The sequence below is a fragment of the Myotis yumanensis genome, unplaced genomic scaffold, assembly GCF_028538775.1.
Source record: "Myotis yumanensis isolate MYYU_CA2020_CCGP unplaced genomic scaffold, mMyoYum1.0.hap1 SCAF_18, whole genome shotgun sequence".
Taxonomy (NCBI): domain Eukaryota; kingdom Metazoa; phylum Chordata; class Mammalia; order Chiroptera; family Vespertilionidae; genus Myotis; species Myotis yumanensis.
Genome location: NW_027223769.1, coordinates 36,581,929 through 36,602,008, shown reverse-complemented (window position 1 = coordinate 36,602,008; position 20,080 = coordinate 36,581,929). Strand labels below are relative to the sequence as shown.

The 20,080-nt window shown below is 46.1% G+C and overlaps 1 protein-coding gene across 3 annotated transcripts in view; it reads left to right on the top strand.

Annotated features, from left to right (window-relative positions):
- Positions 1–20,080, top strand: part of FTO (FTO alpha-ketoglutarate dependent dioxygenase) — a 242,100-nt gene that overhangs the window by 3,065 nt on the left and 218,955 nt on the right. For 2 of the 3 annotated variants that reach the window (XM_070398591.1, XM_070398593.1), the window contains exon 2: positions 17,724–17,789. The exons of the other annotated variant lie outside the window; for it this stretch is intronic. In XM_070398591.1, coding sequence (XP_070254692.1) covers positions 17,724–17,789 — 66 coding nt within the window. The remainder of the gene's footprint in view (positions 1–17,723; positions 17,790–20,080) is intronic. 3 annotated transcript variants of the gene reach the window in all.

Here is a 20,080-nt window from a genome sequence, read left to right as displayed (position 1 = left end):
TGTGGGCCAGGCTTTAATCACCATTTAGTAGTTTTGATTGTCTCTTCTAGACAGAAGGGTTAATTTGTTCCTAGCTTCCAAATCACTTTAAATACCTTCACTGAAAATTAATTAAACTAATGAGTAACAGTAAGTTCTTGTTACTTTCTATGATTTCCAGATCTCTTTTTTTAAAATATTTTTTTTAATTGATTTCTGAGAGGAAGGGAGAGGGAGAGAAACATCAATGATGAGAGAGAATCATTAATCGGCTGCCTCTTGCACGCCCCCTACTGGGGAGGAGCCTGCAACCCGGGCAAGTGCCTTTGACTGGAATTGAACCTGGGACCCTTCAGTCCGCAGGCCGATGCTCTATCCACTGAGCCAAACCGGGTAGGGCTAGATCTCTTTCTTAATCTTCTTGTTGGTTTTGCACATGAAATTTGCCACTTGGGAAAAGTCTTAGACACTTATTTAACACGTTTAGCACTTAGGCACTTGCAGCAACCCTGGGGTTCGTTGAAGTCAGCACGTGTCTCTTTAATCCTTCCATCTCTCCAGCATACCTGGTGAGTGTCTGGCGTGGAAGAGATGTTTATCTGTTGAAGAAAGATAGAATGGTTGAGAGCCTCCATCGTCTGGTACATGTTACATGTGAACTCTTAGTAGCATCACACTGGCTCCCTGGATCAGAGGATTTATTGTGGCTGCATGTAGCTCCAAGGCCGTTTGCTTCAAGAAAGTAGGGACCCGCATCTTTTTGGTTTTGATCTTCACCATTCTGTCCCCAGCACTTAAATGAACATGGTGCCAGGCCCAGAGTCAACCTCCGTATTCATCAAGCAAATGAATCATGAGCATCACCTGTTACTTGTCATTAGGTTTCATACTAGTGGGAGCTGGACCTGGAACCTGAGAGGAATAATGGAAACTGGTTAAATACGGGTTGTCAGTGACTTCACATTCCATATCAACACCGTATTCATTTCGAGACACAAGACTCTGCTCTTTAACACAGGCGTTAGCAACGGTCAACAACTGTTTCCTACTGTTCTCTTTCAAATTTCAACTGCTGGTTTCCCCTTCAGGTTTGGTGTACTTTGTGGTTGTTAGTTTATTATGGTAGATTTCTTGGCAAATTTATATTTAAAGGGTGAGTTGGTAACTTCTAGAAGGGAAGACCTCTGTAGTAGACACTAGGAACCCAATTCAAAATCGCGTGGCGCCGCCCACTCCCTCTCAGGCCCTTGAAGCAGCCAGGGCAGCTGCTGATCAGGCCCTCCCCCAGCGCAGGTGCCCAGAGGCCCCTGCTGCTCCGCCCCCTGCGCTGCATTGCAACCTCCTCCTGTCAGGTTGACCCGTTGCAGCGTTCTGGTTAATTAGCATATCTCTCTCTTTTATATATATACATATATATAGATATAGATAAATATATAGATGGTACTTTTGGAACCTTAAAATAAGGCACTGTTGCCCGGCCAGTGTGTCTCAGTGGTTGAGCATTGACCTACAAACCAAGAAGTGACGGTTCGATTCCTGGTCAGGGCACATACCGGGGTTGCGGGCTTGATCCCCAGTAGGGGGTGTGCAGGAGGCAGCCGATCCATGCTTCTCTCTCATCATGGATGTTTCTTTCTCTCTCCCTCTGCCTTCCTCTCTGAAATCAATAAAAATATATTTTAAAAAAAATAAGGCGCTGTTCAGAGGAGAATTTAGAGTTCTGTGAATGCCATTCACTCAAACCTTATGTTCTATAAACTGATTCTGTAACATTTTACAGCGTTTTCTCCCCAGTTGATTTTCCGATGCAAGCCGGGAGGACTCTCGGGGTCAGTTGGGCTGGGTCAGGGCGCACTGAGGGGACTAGGATTTGCGTAGCTAGGAACCTGCATCCAAACATTTGTCCCTGGCGCAGGGTTTCTGCTCACGGCCCACGCACGTCTGAAAGCCGAACCTCGCGTCGGGGCTGTGGGCTTGCATTTCTGTTTATGCCCCACGCACCTGTCCCGTTGCCATGCCATCACTTACGCGCCCTGTGGTTTTGGGAACGACCTGCCTGCAAAGCGACCATGCCATCCTCTGTGTCAAGGAGCTGCCATGTGGACAAGTGGCGGTGGAGACCTCCACGGCCGGTAGAAACCAGATGGAAACCTCGGTGCGGAGGACCACATCAGGTTGCATCTGGTCTGAAAAGGAGATGCATTGCCAGGGCACGAGTGTGCTCCTAACTGCTTGTGATCAGAACATTCAGAGCTCTGATTTCCGCGTCAGCCCCACGCCTGCCCGTGGCCACCGGCAGTTAGTGAGGGGCTCATCCGAGGCCCAGCCTCCAGGGCCGGCATTTCTGCAATAAAAATACAGTGTGGGCTGATGGGCCCCCTTAGCTCCCTCCGAGAATTGGGCGTGATTCACGTCCCTAGGCCGTCCTCATATGGATTTTCTGTTTCCAAGTGCAGCGTCCGTCATCTCACTGTTTTCCAGTTGGCCATGTTTTGAAAATAGAGATGGAAAATTTTGCTGATGAATTAATTTTTCTTTCTTTCTTTCTTTTTTTTTTTTTTTTTTTTTTTTTTACTGTCATCAGCATGAACATTCCGCGTTGTTTTGCTTGGGAATAGCACCCGGCAAACAAATGCCAGCGTGGCAGCGTGCGTGAACTCCGGCCCGTTGTCATGTCACTCGTGTTGTTTAGGTAAACAGCGTGCCTGTTTTTCGCCGAATCAGCAGCCAGTACGCTGCGAGCGATTTCTGTGTTAGTCGCGGTATTGGCTGGCGACACTATTAATGAGACAATAATTGGGACAGCGTAGGCATTGTTCTCCTAAAACACGATCCCGGGATTGGAGCCGGCCTGGCAGAGGAGTCGCCAATGCAAACCAAAAGGCAGGGACGGGGCCCGGTGGCCGGTGCGGCCAGCTTTTAAATTCATCAGCCCGCTGCTGCTTAAGTTGTCCCAGCTGTTAATGCTGGAGCCATTACCGTAATGGACTCGGCAAATGAAGGGGAACGAAGACACGCACACTTTATTACCAGAGGGGCAATTTTCTCTTCATCTGTAATAGCAGCCGTGCCTCATATTGATCAGACCATCAAGATACTAATCCTCTGTAAAATTACTTGTTATAACTGAGAATGCGCTCACCCAAATCAGTCTGCGTCCTGCCTGTCTGCTGACTATTGAATACAGACCGGGAGGCGGTTTATTTTTCATGATTGAAAGCCTCTGACCCCCGGAAACGGGCGGTGCTCCCCTCGCCACACGGAGCACTTCATCTCGGCGATAGCCCAGGGTTGTCTTTTTGTTTTAAACAGAACATCACCCACTTAATTAAGGAGTGAGCGGCTGCCTCGCTGCCTGAGTTATGCGGGTGTTTTATGGGCCCTGGATTTATTAAGCATCTTGTTTGACATTCCGTCCTCGGCGCGTGCTGTAAATAAAAACAGGCCCTTCTTGCCCACAGTAGACATTTGCAGGTAGCAAATGTCAATACGTCCTCGAGGATGCGAGGTGCTATGATTTATATTTCAGGCGCCAGGTTGCGCTTTGTCGATTGAACCCATAGGCGGGATGCGGCCTGGTGGCTTCGGCGCAGCAGATGGGCGTTTGCGTCATTGCCTGAGAAAGTTTATGGTCATTTCTGCATCCTTGGTTCGGTAGATTGCTTTTGAGACAATGAGGCATATCTACTCCCCCCCCCACCCCAGCCTTGTGTTTTGTGAGAAATGACTACAGCTACCTATTATTATAATTACAGGAAGACCTATTCAAACCCGAGTTCTATCTTCTTTAATACTTAGAATTTTAGGAATTATTCCTTAAAATTTTCATTTTTCTTCAGTATAGTCCCCACATACATTATATGTTTATTTGTACACAGACTCAGATGCCCTCTTGGCAACATACCTATTTTTTTTATTCTAATACATTGTCATTGCTTAAAGCATTCGGGTGGCCTTCTCTGTAGAGTTCATTCAGAAATTAGTCCTCCGTGTGCCGGAATTGTGGTCGGGGCTGGAGACTCAAGGATGAGTCAGATACAGTCTTTGCCATTGAGGACCTCAGCTCAGCAGGGAGATAGGCCTACGGACAAATAATCACAAGAACGCCTGATCAATGTTCAAATCCACTTGTGAATGCAGTTCCTGGGAGTGGATGCCACTTATGGGCACAGGATTAAAATCAGGTCCTCGGCTTTTCTTGCCTTATTACCAAGTGCCGAGTTGTGCAGTTTAATCACACTTTCAGACTTGTGTGTGAATGATTGCTAGCTGTTTGAAAGAGACCGCATTCTGCCCCCCCCCCCCCCCCCCCCCACAGGAGGCTTGTTTACTGCCCCCTGGAGACAAAGGAAAGATGTGTCAAAGTGTTTGATCAGTGACCAGATCTTTGGGTCTCTATAGAGTTTCCCATGGAGACCACTTTGAAGGAAGGGGATGGTGTTTATTTGCTTGTTTATGTCCTGGAGTGTATAGTATAATCAGTCTTGTTGTTTTAGAGTATAGTTTGTCAGGAGAGACTGGAGCCTGTCCTGGTGAAGAGCATGGATTTTGGAGCCAAGCTGCCTTTTTTTTTTTTTTTTTTACCCCCACACCCTCTATTTACTGGCTGGTAGATCTTGGGCAGGTCACCTGATGTTCTTGAGCCTCAACCTTCATCTGTAAAATGGGGATAATAATAGCTGTGAAGATTAAGAGATTGAATATATATAAAGCATTTAGAATAGTGATGTGCATATATTAGTATTCTGGTATTAAGTATATTAATACTAGAATTCTAGCATTAAGAATTATTTTAGTATTAAGAATATTAAGTAATGATAGTTATTGGCATATATAAGTGTGCTATAGTCATTAGCTACTATTATTGCCATGGATGTGGCTAGAGGCAATGAAATTATTTTATTATTTTCACATGTGACTTATGAAAGACAACTTTGTAAATGTATGACCACAATGTGTATGGCATATAAGATAGTGAAGAATTCCTTATTTAAAATATTTTTCTGATTACATAATTATTTATTATTTTAGAAAAATTTAAAAATATAGAAAAAAAAAAACCCAAACAGGAATTTAAAAGGTCTCCTGTAATCCTCCAGGGATAACCACTGTGTTACTTAGTATACACACTGGTGTATGTCTTAAAATATTAGTATGCCTATTATATGTCCAATATATGCAGTATGATCCCAATTTCATATAAAATATATGGACACATATTTATGTAAGATGTATTTTTAAACAATAGGAATCATAATGTGCCTATTTTGTACTTTGCTCTTTATTGTTAATATTTTCCATGTCATTACAATTATATGGTATCTCATCATTTGGATTTTTTTTTTTTTTTTTTTTTTTTGCTATTATCAATTATCCTTCAGCCTGGCCGGTGTGGCTCAGTGGTTGAGCGCTGACCCAGGAACCAAGAGGTCACTGGTTCATTTCCTATTCAGGGCACATGCCCGGGTTGTGGGGGTGTGCAGGAGGCAGCCAATTGATGTTTCTCTGTCAAGGATGTTTATATCTCTCTATCCCTCTCCTTTCCTCTCTGTAAAAAAAAATCAATTTAAAAAAATCAATCAATCAAATTATCCTTCGGTGATCATTCTTGCACACAAATCTCTGTGCAAATCTCTGGTATTTTCCATAGGGTCATATGAAGAAGGTGGATTGTCAGGTAAACATTTGTAAAGATTTTGGTTTGCATTGTCCAGTGCCACCCAGACAGTGATGCCGGTTTCTGCTCTGCTCTGCGAGTCATCATAACATGAAAATATTTGCCAGTACGGAAGCAATGCTGTAGGAGCTCATTGCTGAGTGAATTTGTATTTTCTTAATTATGAAATGTATGGCTGAATTCCCTCCTACCGTGTTTATTGGCCAAATATAGTTCCACTATAGTTCCTTTGTTCATTTTACTAATATATATTTATTTTTTCTTGTTGATTTATAAGAATACTTCCTAGACTAGGGATATTATTTATTAATCATGTGATGGAAATATTTTCCCTAGTTTGTTTATTGCTTGACTTCTACTTTTTGGATTTTGTTATTCAAAAGTTTTCCTTTGTGTCTATATGGGGGAAATTTTCCCACCTACATATCCGATTAAGGGCCACCTGTATGTTCTTCCAGTTATTTTCTGTTTTAATTTTTTTCATATGGTCCTTTAATGCATCTAGGATTTTAGTATGATATGGAGTAGTTATCTGTCTTGTTCTTCCCAAATGGTTAACCCGTTATTCCCACTACATTTACTGACTAATTTAAATGTCAGAATACTCAGATATGCTTTTTATTCTGTTTCTTTTGTTTGTTATTCTTGACACACCATTCTAATGGTCAGAGTTTAATGATGCCTTTCAATGTCAACCCCACCCATCACACCCCCACCCACCCACCTGCCCACCCACCCCACACAGGAATTAACCAACTCCAACACTTTTCAGCGTGTTGGGTAGACTTCTACGCTTTTTAAAAAAGTTATTAAAGTATAGTTGGCATACAGTATTTTACTAGTTTCAATGCACAGCATAGTGGTTCGACATTTACATATCTTACCAGGTAATCTGCACACTCCGTCTAGTACTCATCTGTCACCAGGTTACGTGTGGGAGTTCTGCTGGCCGGCCTTACCACACTGTCAGTGACTACATTCCCCATCGTCTTGTCACTCATCCCTCCACCCACCCTCCTCTGGCAACCATCAGGTTGTCCTGTGTTTCTAGGAGCCTGTTTTTGCTCACTGTTGTTTTGTTTGTTTGTTTCCATGGCTCTTCACTAGAGATGGCAGCTGCTGTCCGCGAAGGAGCCCTTCGCTGTAGTTGGGAGGCTGGCTTCTCGGATTCTATCTGTCGTTACCTCGATCATCTCTGCTAAGAGTCCCTCAATCTCTCCCTTGTTTCTTCAATCGTAAAATGGGCATTATCCTCAGCTCCCCTCCCTGCTTCAGCTGAGATGTCAAAAGATAATGAATGTAAGAGAATATTAAGCAGCCAACATGATATATAGATAGAAAAACGATGTACAATAGAAAGCTTTTACTGGTGTCTTATCCACCACTCCACCAGCCCCATTCCCCAATATAGAAACGATCAAGGTCTTTGGAGCAGAAATTGTTATTATTTTTTTAAATATGGCTCTGCCCGGTTTAGTTTACTGGATAGGGTGTCCGCCCTCAAACTGAAGGGTTGCGGACTTGATTGCGGCCAAGGGCACGTACCAACTGAGCCATGCAGGCCAGCGCTGATAACAGGTTGTTTTTAATCCCAATGCAGAGGGATAATAGTATTCTGTGTAATTGTTAAATATTCTCTTTTAGAACAGCATTCACTGAAGGACATCATATCCACCAGGGTATGATATGGTTGACTCATAACATTTCTTGGCAAATGGTAGCGCATAGAGACGGAAAGTTGTGTTTTTTATTTTCACTTTACAGAGCATTTATTTACCCTCAATTTGTTTTTAAATTTTTTACTTTTTTTATTTCAGAGAGGAAGGGAGAGGGAGAGAGAGATAGGAACATCGATAATGAGAGAGAATCATGGATCGGCTGCCTCCTGCACGCCACACACTGAGGATCGAGCCCGCAACCCAGGCATGTGCCCTGACCGGGAATCGAAGTTTGACCTCCTGGTTCACAGGTGAGACGCTCAACCACTGAGCCACGCTGGCCGGCCTACCCTCAACTCTTGATTTGCTCTCTATCAACAATAGAAGGCCTTTTGTTTGAAGTGCTTTGTGTATGTCTATGTAAGGCAGACCAGGTCTCAGGCAGCTGCACGGCAGACCACCGGAAAGCCTCAGCTTTTGGTGATCCTTTAGCCAGCGAGCGCTGTGCGTTTCAGAAGGGTTTTTCCCGAGCCGCCGAAGTGGCCTGACTCCTCTGGCCATTCCATCTCCTGCTCTTCCTCCTGTTTTTATTTAAGTCTATAAAGTTACTTTAGTGTAACTGCTGCTGTCACCTTTGCCCTCAGCTAATCAAATAGTTTACCTTCAGGGAAGCATTTATCTCCCACTTTCATTATTATTATTTTTGTAGCTGTAAAGATAGATATTTTATGTCTGCAGAAGGCTGTAACAGTGAAACGAGGTATCGATCTGCTGTATTTAGCAATTTCTCTCCACCTCGCCATCAATAGCGTGTCAGCCTCTGTCTGTACCGTGGTTGACCTCACAAATAGCTCTTTATGCTCCCATTGGATTCAAATGATATAGTATGCTGAAAACTAAATCAATGAATGATTATCAACTTTTTAGTATTATTTCATGACCTGGAGGCAACTGGTACCCCAGGCGCTGAACACTTGGGTGCACAATGAATATGGCAAGGTGAGTGTGTCTGGCTTTTGCTCAGCCGAGAGAGGGGGAAAACAGGGCCACCTGCCTGGGTTAGCTCAGACTTGCAGACTAATGATCTTCAAGCGCTTAGGGCCTTCAGGGAAGCATCTCGCCCTGCAGAATCAGACACAGAGAAGAGCAATCCCTCCAGTCAGCTTTGTTCCCTGCCCCCCGCAACCATGAGCAGGTAGCAATGCATCTAAGATTATTTGAGCTCTAAGCATGTGGCTTTTGCTTTCATTTACGGAGGAAAGACAAACACAATTGGATGCTGTGTCATTATACCCCTGAGGACCTAACCGAAAGGCACCCCGTAAGAGGAGGGAGAGCCACTTCGGTCCAGGTCTGATGGGACCCCTGGCTGCTGTCAGCGCCTAGAACAGGTACCACGTGTGGGAGTTCTGCTCCTCTCCTGATCTGGGGAGCGTTGAACCAGCAGGAGCCACTAATTTGACTGCTTGTGAATGCGGCCGAATCCAGCAATAACATCCTATATAATAAAAGCCTAATATGCAAATTGTCCCCTCGACCGGGAATTTGACCGGGAGTTCTACTGCTCGCTATGACGTGCGCTGGTCACCAGGGGGTGGCGCGGAACATGGTGGGCTTCGGCAACCCAGGCTGGCAGCAGGCAGCAGTGGAGGTGCTGCTGGCCCCCATGGGCCCTGACGAGAATGGGACTGCGGTGGGATGGTGGAGCAGGTGAGCAGGCGGTGCCAGGCCAAGGTGGGTGTGAGCAGGGCCTGCTCGCCCTGCTGATTGCCCTGCAGACTCGAACAGCGGTAGGGAGCCAGGCAGGAGCCCAATCGCCCTGCCGATGGCGACCATCGGTGGTGGCGTGGAACAGGGCCGCTGCCCAGCTCCCAGATGCTGAGGGACCCGGGCGGGGGCCCGATGACTCAGGCAGAGGGGGCCTGTGGGGGCCCTGGGGGCCCAGGTGCTGCCCAGGGCCCAGAGGTCAGGTGGGACCTGCCCTTCCACACCAAACGCTCGCGCTTTGATCACCAGTCAGGTCTAGGGACTGCACCCGTGCACAAATTTTGTGCACCGGGCCTCTAGTTTTTATTATAATCTTGCTGAATCACATATATTTAATGAAAAAACCTTGTAGATATTGACATTTGGGCTATGTGGAAAAGTGGGCGGGGGGTGATAGTGGGTGAACGGGGAAAATGGATCACATATGAATCAACTGCATTTGTCTCTAAGAAAGTACCATTTTGGTGTATTCCTTTGTCCATCATCCCAGTTCAGAATGGTGGAGTATTGAGGAATTCAATTTATTGATTGATAAGGACTCTTGAGGAATTCATTTATTGATTCATTCCTCAGACATTTATTGAGAATCTACTATGTTCTGGTTAGGGAGATAGGAGATGAGGTCTAGCCCTTCCTCTTCATGGGAAAACTGTCCTGTTCACTTTCTCAAACCTGAGAATTGTCTGCCTTATTCCTGCCAACGGCCATGCCCACCTCCAGAAGATTCTTGAAGATGGAAAGTAAATGGTGAGTTTTATGATCACAGGTTGATGTCCAGACAACTTCTGTGTGTCATCTGCTTGGAAGGAGGAAGTGGGGAGCCCTTTAGGCAAAGTCACAGAGCAGAAAGGCCTGGAGGAGGGAATTTGGCCCAGCCCTCCGACTACGGGGCTGACAACAGATTTGGGTACGACACCCTCTTTTTCCCATAGTAGAGACCGTGCTGACATTTTAATAAATCGAGCATTGGGCTTTGGTCCCCGTCAGTCTGTTCAGAGATCTGCCTCTTCTAAATTCTTGGTTTACTTCTGTTACTCGTTATGAATCTGCGATCTAAATGTTTGTTCTGAGTGCCGTTGGAGGACTCCGTGCTGGCCGAAGAAGTTCTTCTTTTCATTTACCCTCTGTCCGTTCACATTGAACTCTGAGGTACCGCCCAGGTCTCCAGTGAAGGAAGGGACTGCGGGAAGAGGTCCCTGCCCCTGAATTCGGCCTCTGCGATTTTGTGCTCCATGGATGCCTGAATAAGAAGTGAGGAATTTCCCCCTAAAATGACCGTTCAGGAAAGGGAAGCAAGCCAGTGGGAGATTGATGCGTGCTCATAGGTCACGTAAAAGAACTTCGTGTGGTTCCCCGTGGCTCTGTGTCAGACACTAGCTGAGCTCCTTTTGCTCACGCGTAGGACAATTAGTTGACCGCTGTACAAGCTTTAATCATGGTGTGTCTCAGTCTCTCTTGTTCCTTACTGCTGAGAGGTTATCTTCGCTGCCCAGACTTACTTAAGGAAGTGATAGTGATCAGGGCTTAAGGAGTGACTTGAGTGCTGCAGTCGATGTCGCCCGGCACCTTTCTATAAGGGTCATTTTCAAGTTCATGCCACTAAAGGCTGCCTCTGATGAGGGCTACTTACGGCTCTATTTGTGGCCGGAAAGCCCATTGTTGGTGAAAAGGCTATAAGAAGATCTGTCCAACTTAATTCTGGCTTCACGCCAGTCACTTTTAGAGACAATCATAACGGCTTCTAAAGAAGAGGAGACGTTCCTGGTCACTCAATCAAGATCAGGGGGAAATCTCTTTGTCAATATATGTTAATACACACATCTGGGTGGGGCCACGGGCATCCACTCCGTACAGAAGGCATAAGATCTCAAACTTAGAATTACAGATGGATGTGTTTATGTCATGTGCTAAACTCTGCCTCTTTTGTGAGCAGACCAAAACAAAAAATGTTTTGATAAGTCACTGTGTACTAAAAATTATACCGCTTTCATGAAATGAAATTATATATATACAGTTATATTCACACGCTGTCATAGTAAGATGATAATATTAAGATGAAATGATATTATTTTTTCCGATTATTTTTTTTTAATTGTACACACTTATGAACATTCCTGGAAAACGGACGCCTGGATTCTTCGGTGCCATTTTTAATTGTACGCTTAGATGAGAAACTCCCTACCAGAGGAATAAACAAATTTCACATTCTCTTTCCCTTCTTCAGGATCGGAGATTGTGTACGTGTCTGTGGCTACCTTGGCGTCTAAAACATGGCATGCCTAAAAGCACAGCTGAAGCCTGATGCTTAACGGTATACTTTGCATGCATTTGTGACTTGAAATAGGGAAAGGAAAGTCAAATCGGAGACAGCTTGAATGGCAGGCTGTCGGTGTGGAGCCTCGTGAATTGGCAATGGTCTCATTTAGGACCTTCAGACGCGTCTCCGCCCGGACAGAAGGAGGAGGCTCTGCGTGTTCCGGAGGAGACAGCCACTCCTCGCCGCCGCGTAGGAGGCAGCCGTGCGTGACAGTTGCCCTCCGTTGCCGGCTTCTCGGAGCTTCACCTCTGACCCTCTGCTTAGTCGCTGCGCAGCGGTCGGAGCAGGTTGGCGATGGTGGTGAGTGACGGGCATTGGCCTGCAGCGCGCTCGTCATTATCGGGCTGTCAGAAGGAGGTTTCCATCCGGCCGGCCCCCTCTGTGCAGCAGCCCGTAGTGCTCAGCTTCCGAGGCTGTCAGCCGCGTGATCCAAGGCGCATCCAGATCGGAGGACTGAGTGCGTACACCTTCAATCGGAAGACAGGAAGTCTGTCCCTCTTCTTTTCTTTCCCTCATTTCCCCCTTTTTTACTCTTTTGGTGACATAGATTCACATGACTTGGCTTTCACGGGGCCAAGAGGTTGAAGCTGCTGCCACGGTGTGAAAAGCGCACGGCTGTCTCCTGTGGTCTGCGCGTTCAATAGACGTGAGCCGCTCTGCCCGTCGCCTCTCAGCCCCGTCCTGCGTGTTCTGTCGGCTTCAGCCGTCGGTTTAGGTTTCAGGGCCTCCATGCTAGCTCCGTGGCACCGGGGTGAGCGGACAGGATGAAGCGTTTCCCTTGGTCTTTCCGTGATGTTGCAGAGGGATGAGGGATTAGAATTTAAAATAAATAACGAAGAGGTTGTGTGTGATTATTATCTCATTGAACATGTCCCTCCCCTCATGGTAAAGAGACCTGGACACAGGGCGTTTAACTGGCTGCATAAGCCTTAGAAGCTCCCAGAGGTCTGTCTTTGGCAATATGTTTTTCAGAGAGAGAAAAGCACCGCTGTGCCTGCGGACCAAAGGGTCCCGGGTTCGATTCCGGTCAAGGGCATGTACCTGGGTTGCAGGTTCCTCCCCGACCCCAGGCCCTGGTCTGGGCTCCAGCAGGAGGCAACCAATCGATGTGTTTCTCTCACATCGATCTTTCTCTCTGTCTTTCCCTCTCTCTTTCACGCTCCCTAAAAAACAATGGAAAAATATACTTGGGTGAGGATTAGCAAAAAAGAAAAAGAAAAAAAAAAAGAAACATAGCCGTGAAAGCCCTCTTTTCTCCTAAGTTTGAAGCTCTGCATTAACAAGCATCCCGGGGGGGCGGGGGTGTGTGTGAAGGAAAGCCCACCACACTCTTCAGGTGTTTGAAAAGTCTGGGTACCTGGACCTGGCTTGCTGCCCGCATTGTGGGGTGGGTGGGGCGGGGAACCTGGAAGCCTGAATTCTCGTTTCCCTTCTGCCATCTCTGAGCACAAGTCAGGTAACCCCTCAGTCTCTGTTCCTTCAGATGCAGAAGTGGGGACACTAGTTGGTGAGGATGACAGGCATCCGTTTTGAAAAGTGCTTGCGTTTGTCAGAACTCTGGGCCCTCCAGAGGCACCTCCCGATCTCCTGGTCCTTTCCTCAGCGGGAAAGACTCGCTAAATAGCCAGCAGGCGATGCTGGGCCAGATAGAAAGCTCTGGAACTCAAAGCAGCCCATCGTTGTGTTGCCACCCATCCCCCCTCCCATATTGCTGATTTCAGTTAACTAAGCACTCACATTGCCAACCTGCGGTGCCCGTGTCGGGGAGGAACAAGGCTGGTCCAACAATCAGATACATACGAGACAGGTTGGCAAGGGGAAATAACCCGATTTAATCCGTACATGTGCATGGGAGCCCTGCAGACACGAGAGAGTCAGAGACCCACATGCAGGAGAGGTGCAGAGGCAGAAAGGGAAGGTGGGCGCCATAGACATCCTGAGCGAGGGATGAGGCAGGTGCCTGGAGACTCTGAAGCCTCCGTTCCAGGCCAGGTGGAGGTTAAGGCACCTAAGGGCAGACACTGCTTATCTTGCTTTTATCAGCTGCGGTGTCAACAGGCACTAAAAGGCAAGGACCTGCTCTTCTTTCTGGCTGGCGAGGATGGGAGGAGAGGTGCCCGAGGCAGAGTACACCCTCCCCTCTCAGAATAACAGCAGGAGGCAAAAACCACAAAAAGGCCAGCAGAAGGCTCACATTTTTTCTCCTGATGTCTAGGGGAAGAGCGAGCTTTGTAATGGTAGAAGGAATGAATGAGGAAGGAAAAAAAAAAGTCTGGTTTCCTAAGATTTGAGGACAGGAAGGGACTTAAATCACAACCCTCAGTCAGTGTATTGGCAGAGCCCCAAGACCGGAAACCCTAGAGGGGGCTCCCCTTTCTGTTTGTTTTTATATTTATTTTAAAAATGTTTTTATTGATCTCAGAGGAAGGGAGAGAGGGAGAGAGAAACATCCATGATGAGAGAGAATCCTGGATCAGCTGCCTCCTCGACACTCAAACATTGAGCCACACCAGCTGGGGCACTATTTTTTTTTTTTTTAAACAACTCTATTGAGATATCATTTACACAAAGACAGTTTACCCATTTAAAATGTACAAGTCAATGTTTGGGATTTGTTGTTGTATATTTACCGGGTTGTGGCATCATCCCCCCTGAAGTCTAATTGTGGAGCTGTCTCCTCTGAGAGAAAGCCCTTCTCACCGGCTGTCCTTCCTCATTCACGCCGCCCCCTCCCAGCCTGGAGCAGCTTCCTATAGACTCCCCGTGCTAATAGATCTGCCTTTCATAGATACGTCATATAAATGGAATCAGAATAGGTGGTCTCTGGCGGCTGGCTTCTTTTACGCAGCATAATCCATATGTTTTCAGCATCCATCCATGTTGCAGAATATATGCATCCTTCATTTCTTTTTGTGGCCGAACAATATTTCATTCCATGGATGGACCACATCTTACCCATTCATCACGGGGTGACATTTAGGTGTTTCCCTTTCGGGGGCCATGATCAAGAATGCTGCTGTAAACATTTGTGAACCAGTTTCTGTTCAGGCATATGTTTTCATTTCTCTTGGGTTATATACCTAGGAGTGGAATGACGGAGTCACATGGTTCCTCCGTGTAACTCCCCGAGGACTTGCCAAACTGTTTTCCTAGGCGATCGTGCCATCTCACATCCCCACTAGCCACGCACACAGGGTTCCCGTGCCTCACCTCCTTGCTGGCACTTGTTATTGTCCATCTTTGCACCTCTCTCATTTCATTCTCATACGTCTGTAAGTCAGCCAAAGAAAAATATTCCTGCTGTCATTTCATAGATGAAAAGTCCAATATGCAGATGAAATGAGATGCCTCTTCTGTGTGTGGATGCGGGGGGGGCGGGGGGGAGGATGAAGGGGCAGGCATATTCAGAAGAAGAAGTCATCTAAAAGTGCTTTCAAGGTTTTTGAATGAGAGACTTAGAGCTCTGGTGGAGACCCTGTTCCCCACCCCCACTTTAAAAAAAAATTATATTAGTATGATTGCATTAAAAAAAATTAAAGTATAATTCACATAACATAAAATGAACCCTTGTAAAGTGTATGAGATAGCAACTCTTCTTCATGTGTATGTCTTAGTGCTTCTAATAGTAATATTGTCTTTAAGATATGTGCATATGATTAAAAACACCTTTGTTTTTTGTTTAAAAAAAGAGGGAGCCTGGCCAGTGTGGCTCAGTGGTTGAGCGTTGACCTTTGAACCCGGAGGTCACGGTTTAATTCCCGGTCAGGGCATATGTCCGGGTTGCTGGCTTGATCCCTAATGGGGGGCAGCTGATCAATGATTCTCTCTCATCACTGATGTTTCTATCTGTCTCTCCCTCTCCGTTCCTCTCTGAAGTCAATATATATTTAAAAGAGGGACAAATACAAAATTTGATCTTCAGGGAGCCATCCAAGTTATACAAAGGAACAAGAATACAGGGACCAGAAGCCACTTGTTTTAAAGTAATTAAGATAATTATGTTGACTTTCTTCCGTACTTTAGATACAGCCTTTTCAAAATTAGAAAGATATGCCTGTCTTGTGTTCCAACATGAATATTTAGCAGTGTCCTCTCTAACCCTAGGATCACCCAGTAAATGTTAACAAGAAACATAGACCTGTGTTTTCCCTGTCTTACTGTTTTTCTACAGGAGTGGTGACAGCTAGAATGACTTTATGTCACTGAGCCCACAAAGCTGAATGTTACACGTGTAGTTACCTGGGTGGGTGTGCAGTGTAGTTTTTTTTTAAAGAGCTGGACACAGTGACTGGATGTCAGCAGTTACATCTGTTTTATAATCCTGAAGAATTTTGCATACTTATAGACATATATGGAGACAGAAATTGCAAATAAGAATTTTATAATAAATTATATTCCCTTGTTATGTCTCTAAGTGAATAGAATATTTTATGAAAATGTGAAACTTCTTTAAAATTTTTTTAAAAAAAATTGATTTCAGAGAGGAAGGGAGAGGGGGAGAGAGAGAGAGAGAAAACCACCAATGATGAGAGAGAATCACTGATTGGCTGCTTCCTGCACACCCCCTACTGGGGATCGAGCCCGCAACCTGGGCATGTGCCCTGATGTGTAATGGAACCGTGACCTCCTAGTTCATAGGTGGATGCTCAACCACTGAGCCACACCCGCTGGGCAAAAAGAGGTTTTCTTGATTGTAAAGTCACCTAGGTTACCCTTACTTGCTGTTCACTGTAGTCCACACGGAAACTTCCCTCACCACTAGGTGTCCCCTTTTGGTCCTGTCCTTCCTCTTGGGCCCCAGACTTTTAGAAGAACCCTAAGGAAGATGAGACCACAGGAGACTGAAAAATGAAGGGGACCCGCACCCTGATGATTCCAGTTGCCTCTACTACTGTTCCGCCCTGCTCCCTGGCTGGTATTTAGGTAATAGATCAGTTCTTTGGAAACCTAGGGAATGCTTGATGCCGCTCTCTCATCCCTGAAGGTGGTAAAGTGGGAGGAGAGGACAACTGTGTACATCCAGATATGTTAGGTAATGAAGTAATTGTAACGTTTGCAGAGAACTTTAGGAATACCTTTAATGCAATTTATTATCATGGGACTAATGTTGCCAGGCAAATAATGATTGCATTATGAATATTAATTTTCCTGTTCTGTAATAGAATCATCCTGGCTGTAACTAACATGGAGGATCCTCTGTAATCCTCACAGGAACCCTCCACGGCTGCCATTCCCCCCCTGCTCTTAGAGATGAGGAAATCGAAGTTCAGTTAATTTGCTCCACGTTTAATAGAGCTTGGTTGCTTTCAGAACCTGCCTCCCCCCATCCCCCCCCCCCCCCCCCCCACACACACACACACTCCATTTGGAAATTGTTCCAGCATTATAGCAGTGGGTAAGTGGGGAGAGTTTGACTGAAGTCAATAACATTTAAAATTCCTGTAAAAGAACTCAGCGAAGAGCAGCCCTGGGAGCCGGGCTTGGCTGTTGAGTAGAGAAATCCAGTTGTGTCGGGGAAGCGATCCGTGTGCCCTGGATGTGGGCACCCTTCAGGAAGGCTGCGGGCTCTTCGCAGAATTACAAATCGAGTACACGCAGGGACCACTTCCTCTCACTCGCCTGCACATGCCTCTCCCATTAGCAGGGAAACAGCGGGACACTTGACAGTTCTGCGCAGGCCCGGAGCTTCATAGAACGGAACACTCTTCTTATTCAGTTAGGGGCGAGCTCAGAAGATGGGCATGCAGCGAGGCCTAGGTGTTCCTGGGAACTGCTGGCTGAGACGTTCTCGTGTACCCCAATTTAGATTCTGCATTCATTTCCAGATTCTCCGATTGCCTTAAAAAAAAAAAAAATCGGCCCATGCCAGCTTTCCCTTAGTGTCGAGGAATGTGATTGCGCTCAGTGCCTCTGCAGTGGACTCCCCAGTTGTGGCGGTGGTTTCTGCAGACCACGGGGGGATGTCTAACAAATGTGAGATGAGAGAGCTTTGTCGGGGCGGGAGTGCGTCCTCTGGAAAGCTGGAGGGGGAAGTGGGAGCCCTCCCCAGCGCCAACAGGCAACCCACCCCCCCTTCCCCCCCAAGGTCTGCCTGCAACACCCTCTGTTCTCTCTCTTTGTTCCCCTTCCCAGCTCAGGTCCTGGCAGGGATCTGTGACATTTCCGAGCAGATCAAAGGAGCCCCTGACACCTGATTGCCCAGTGTCTGTTGTTCACAGTTGCTTTCCAAGGACACCTAGACAAGATGGAAAGCTTAACGCGCTGTAATTAAATTTGCATCTGCTCTGTGACAGGACTCAAAGGACTTTTCTTTCCCTCCACCTAGGAATCTCATTGTAGAGCTCCTACTGGCTTTGACCCCGCAACATCTGAAAAGGCAAGACGCGGACAGGTAAACAAGCATTGGTTCAGTCGACTGCCTGTCATGATAATGATGCATATTCAATAAGGTCCCCGATATCCCTTTCTGCCTTGGCGTGCTACTCTTCACCCGCTTGTTTAGCCAGATTTAGAACTGGTCTGAAATGCAAGAACTGTAGCTTGGAGGGGATTTTTTTTTTTTTAAGTAAAATCTTTTTGAAAGAAAACAAACATTGCCTCACAATCTGGATGGGTTTAACACACCCTTTGGGTTGTACATGGCTCACAAACGCTCATGAATAATTCAGCAAAGGCAAACACAATCTGCTGGTGGTACCCAGTGTTATTCACACTCGCTAATGAATAATTCCCTTTGGCTCTTCTGGAGCCGGGCTGAGGAGTGGCATCTGAGACTCACAGGGGTTATTATTGGACGATTTGTCAGTGTCCTTGGGGCATTGTGAGCCAGAGTCCAACTCGGTTACCCACCCCGCATGCCTCCCAGATCCTTCTGGGAAACGCGCAGCTCCCTCTGTCCCAGGTTGTTAACCCTGGAATGTTGCTATGGGAGAGGCCATGCGCTAACAGGACTCAGCTTCCACTGTCGTCTCATTGAGTCACTTCCTTTCATGGTTTCATTCAAATAAAGACGTGTTTGTTGAGCACCTTACTAGGTACACAGTACTGAGTGCGGCATTGTGGATGCACAGAGGTAAGATAGTCTTTATGTGCTGTGTCCTCCAGGGGAGGGGAGGGTGTGAAGGAGAGGCATGGGGTCCTGGAGGGAGGGGCTCAGGGTCTTTTTTGTTGTTGTTGTCAAAATGACCAGTTAGCGGTTGGATTCTCATCCTGTTCTCAGACATGCATTTCCGTGCATATGTGCTCTCCGTAGCATTGTGTGATATTTAGATCAGTGGTTCTCAACCTTCCGAATGCCGCGACCCTTTAATACAGTTCCTCATGTTGCGGTGACCCCCAATTTCATTGTTACAAATTGAACATAATGAAAGCATAGTGATTCATCACAAAAACAATATGTAATGATATATGTGTTTTCCTATGGTCTTAGGCGACCCCTGTGAAAGGGTCGTTCGACCCCCAAAGGGGTCGCGACCCACAGGTTGAGAACCGCTGCTTTAGATAAACCTAAAGTTTGATTCATCTTGGAACTGTTTATCAGATAAGCATGATAACATAATCCCAGAGATGAGTAAGCAACCCTTGTTCATGTCTGCTGCACTGAGGTCAGGAATGTGCTATGGTGACCTGGCTTTACCAGCCTGGAGAGCCTAAGGTGAACGTGGATGTATTTCGGCATGAGTGGTCTACATAGCACACCTTGGTAGTTATATGCTGGTGTATGACTGAGATCCTTGAGGCACGCCCAGCCTCGGTGAGGTCATTTCTGGCGTCCTGCATCTACTTGAGCTTTTCCTATACAACTCTTAGCTCTCGCTCTTCTTTCTGAGCACACTGGGAAGACTACAATTCCCAGCTTCCCTTGCAGTGAGGTGGGATCATATGATTAGTTGTGACCAAAGAAACGGAAGCAGAAGGGCTGGGTGTCATTCCTAGTCAAGACATGTAAGAGCTAGTGTGCCACTTGCATGCTTTCTCTTTCCCTGCCACAGTGCCTTTGGGGACTCTGTGTCCCAGGTATTGGGGTCTCCAATAGTCTGATCCATGAATGACTGTGTGGAGTAGAGCCCACCTCTGCTTCCCATTGGCCCACACTGGACAGTAAGAAAGTTCGTTTGTTGTATTAAGCCCCTGAGATTTGAAAGTTTGCTCACCATGTAGCTTAGACCATTCCCGTTAAGACAGAGGGATTAGTACAGGAAGAGATTGTGTGTGTGTGTTATTAGGACCTGGTATTCCACAAGATCCCAGCTAGCTTTGCAGAATGTAGCTTCAGTGGGGAATTGGAGGGTAGGTGCCACTTAGGGGCAGAAAAAGAGTTTATTTCACCAATTACCAAGGCCTCTGTGGAAGAAATAACATTGGTAGTAACAGAGTCTTGGAAATAAGCAAAAAATTAGTAAAAAAGAAAAAGAGCCAGAATTGAATTGAGGCAATTATAACACATATTTTTGAATTTTAAATTTTATCCAGCATGTGTAGTTGGTAAAGTTACACATGTAATTGTTCTCTGTGGGTATAGTTTTATACCCATTCTGGCCCCTGAGCTAAGAATGGTTTTTATGTTTCTAAAAGATTGTAAAGAAAAAAAAAAAAGACAGAGAATACTCATTAGGGGCCATATGTGGTGTACAGAGCCCGAGATATTTGCTCTGTGGCCCTGTCGAGAACAAAGTTTGCTTT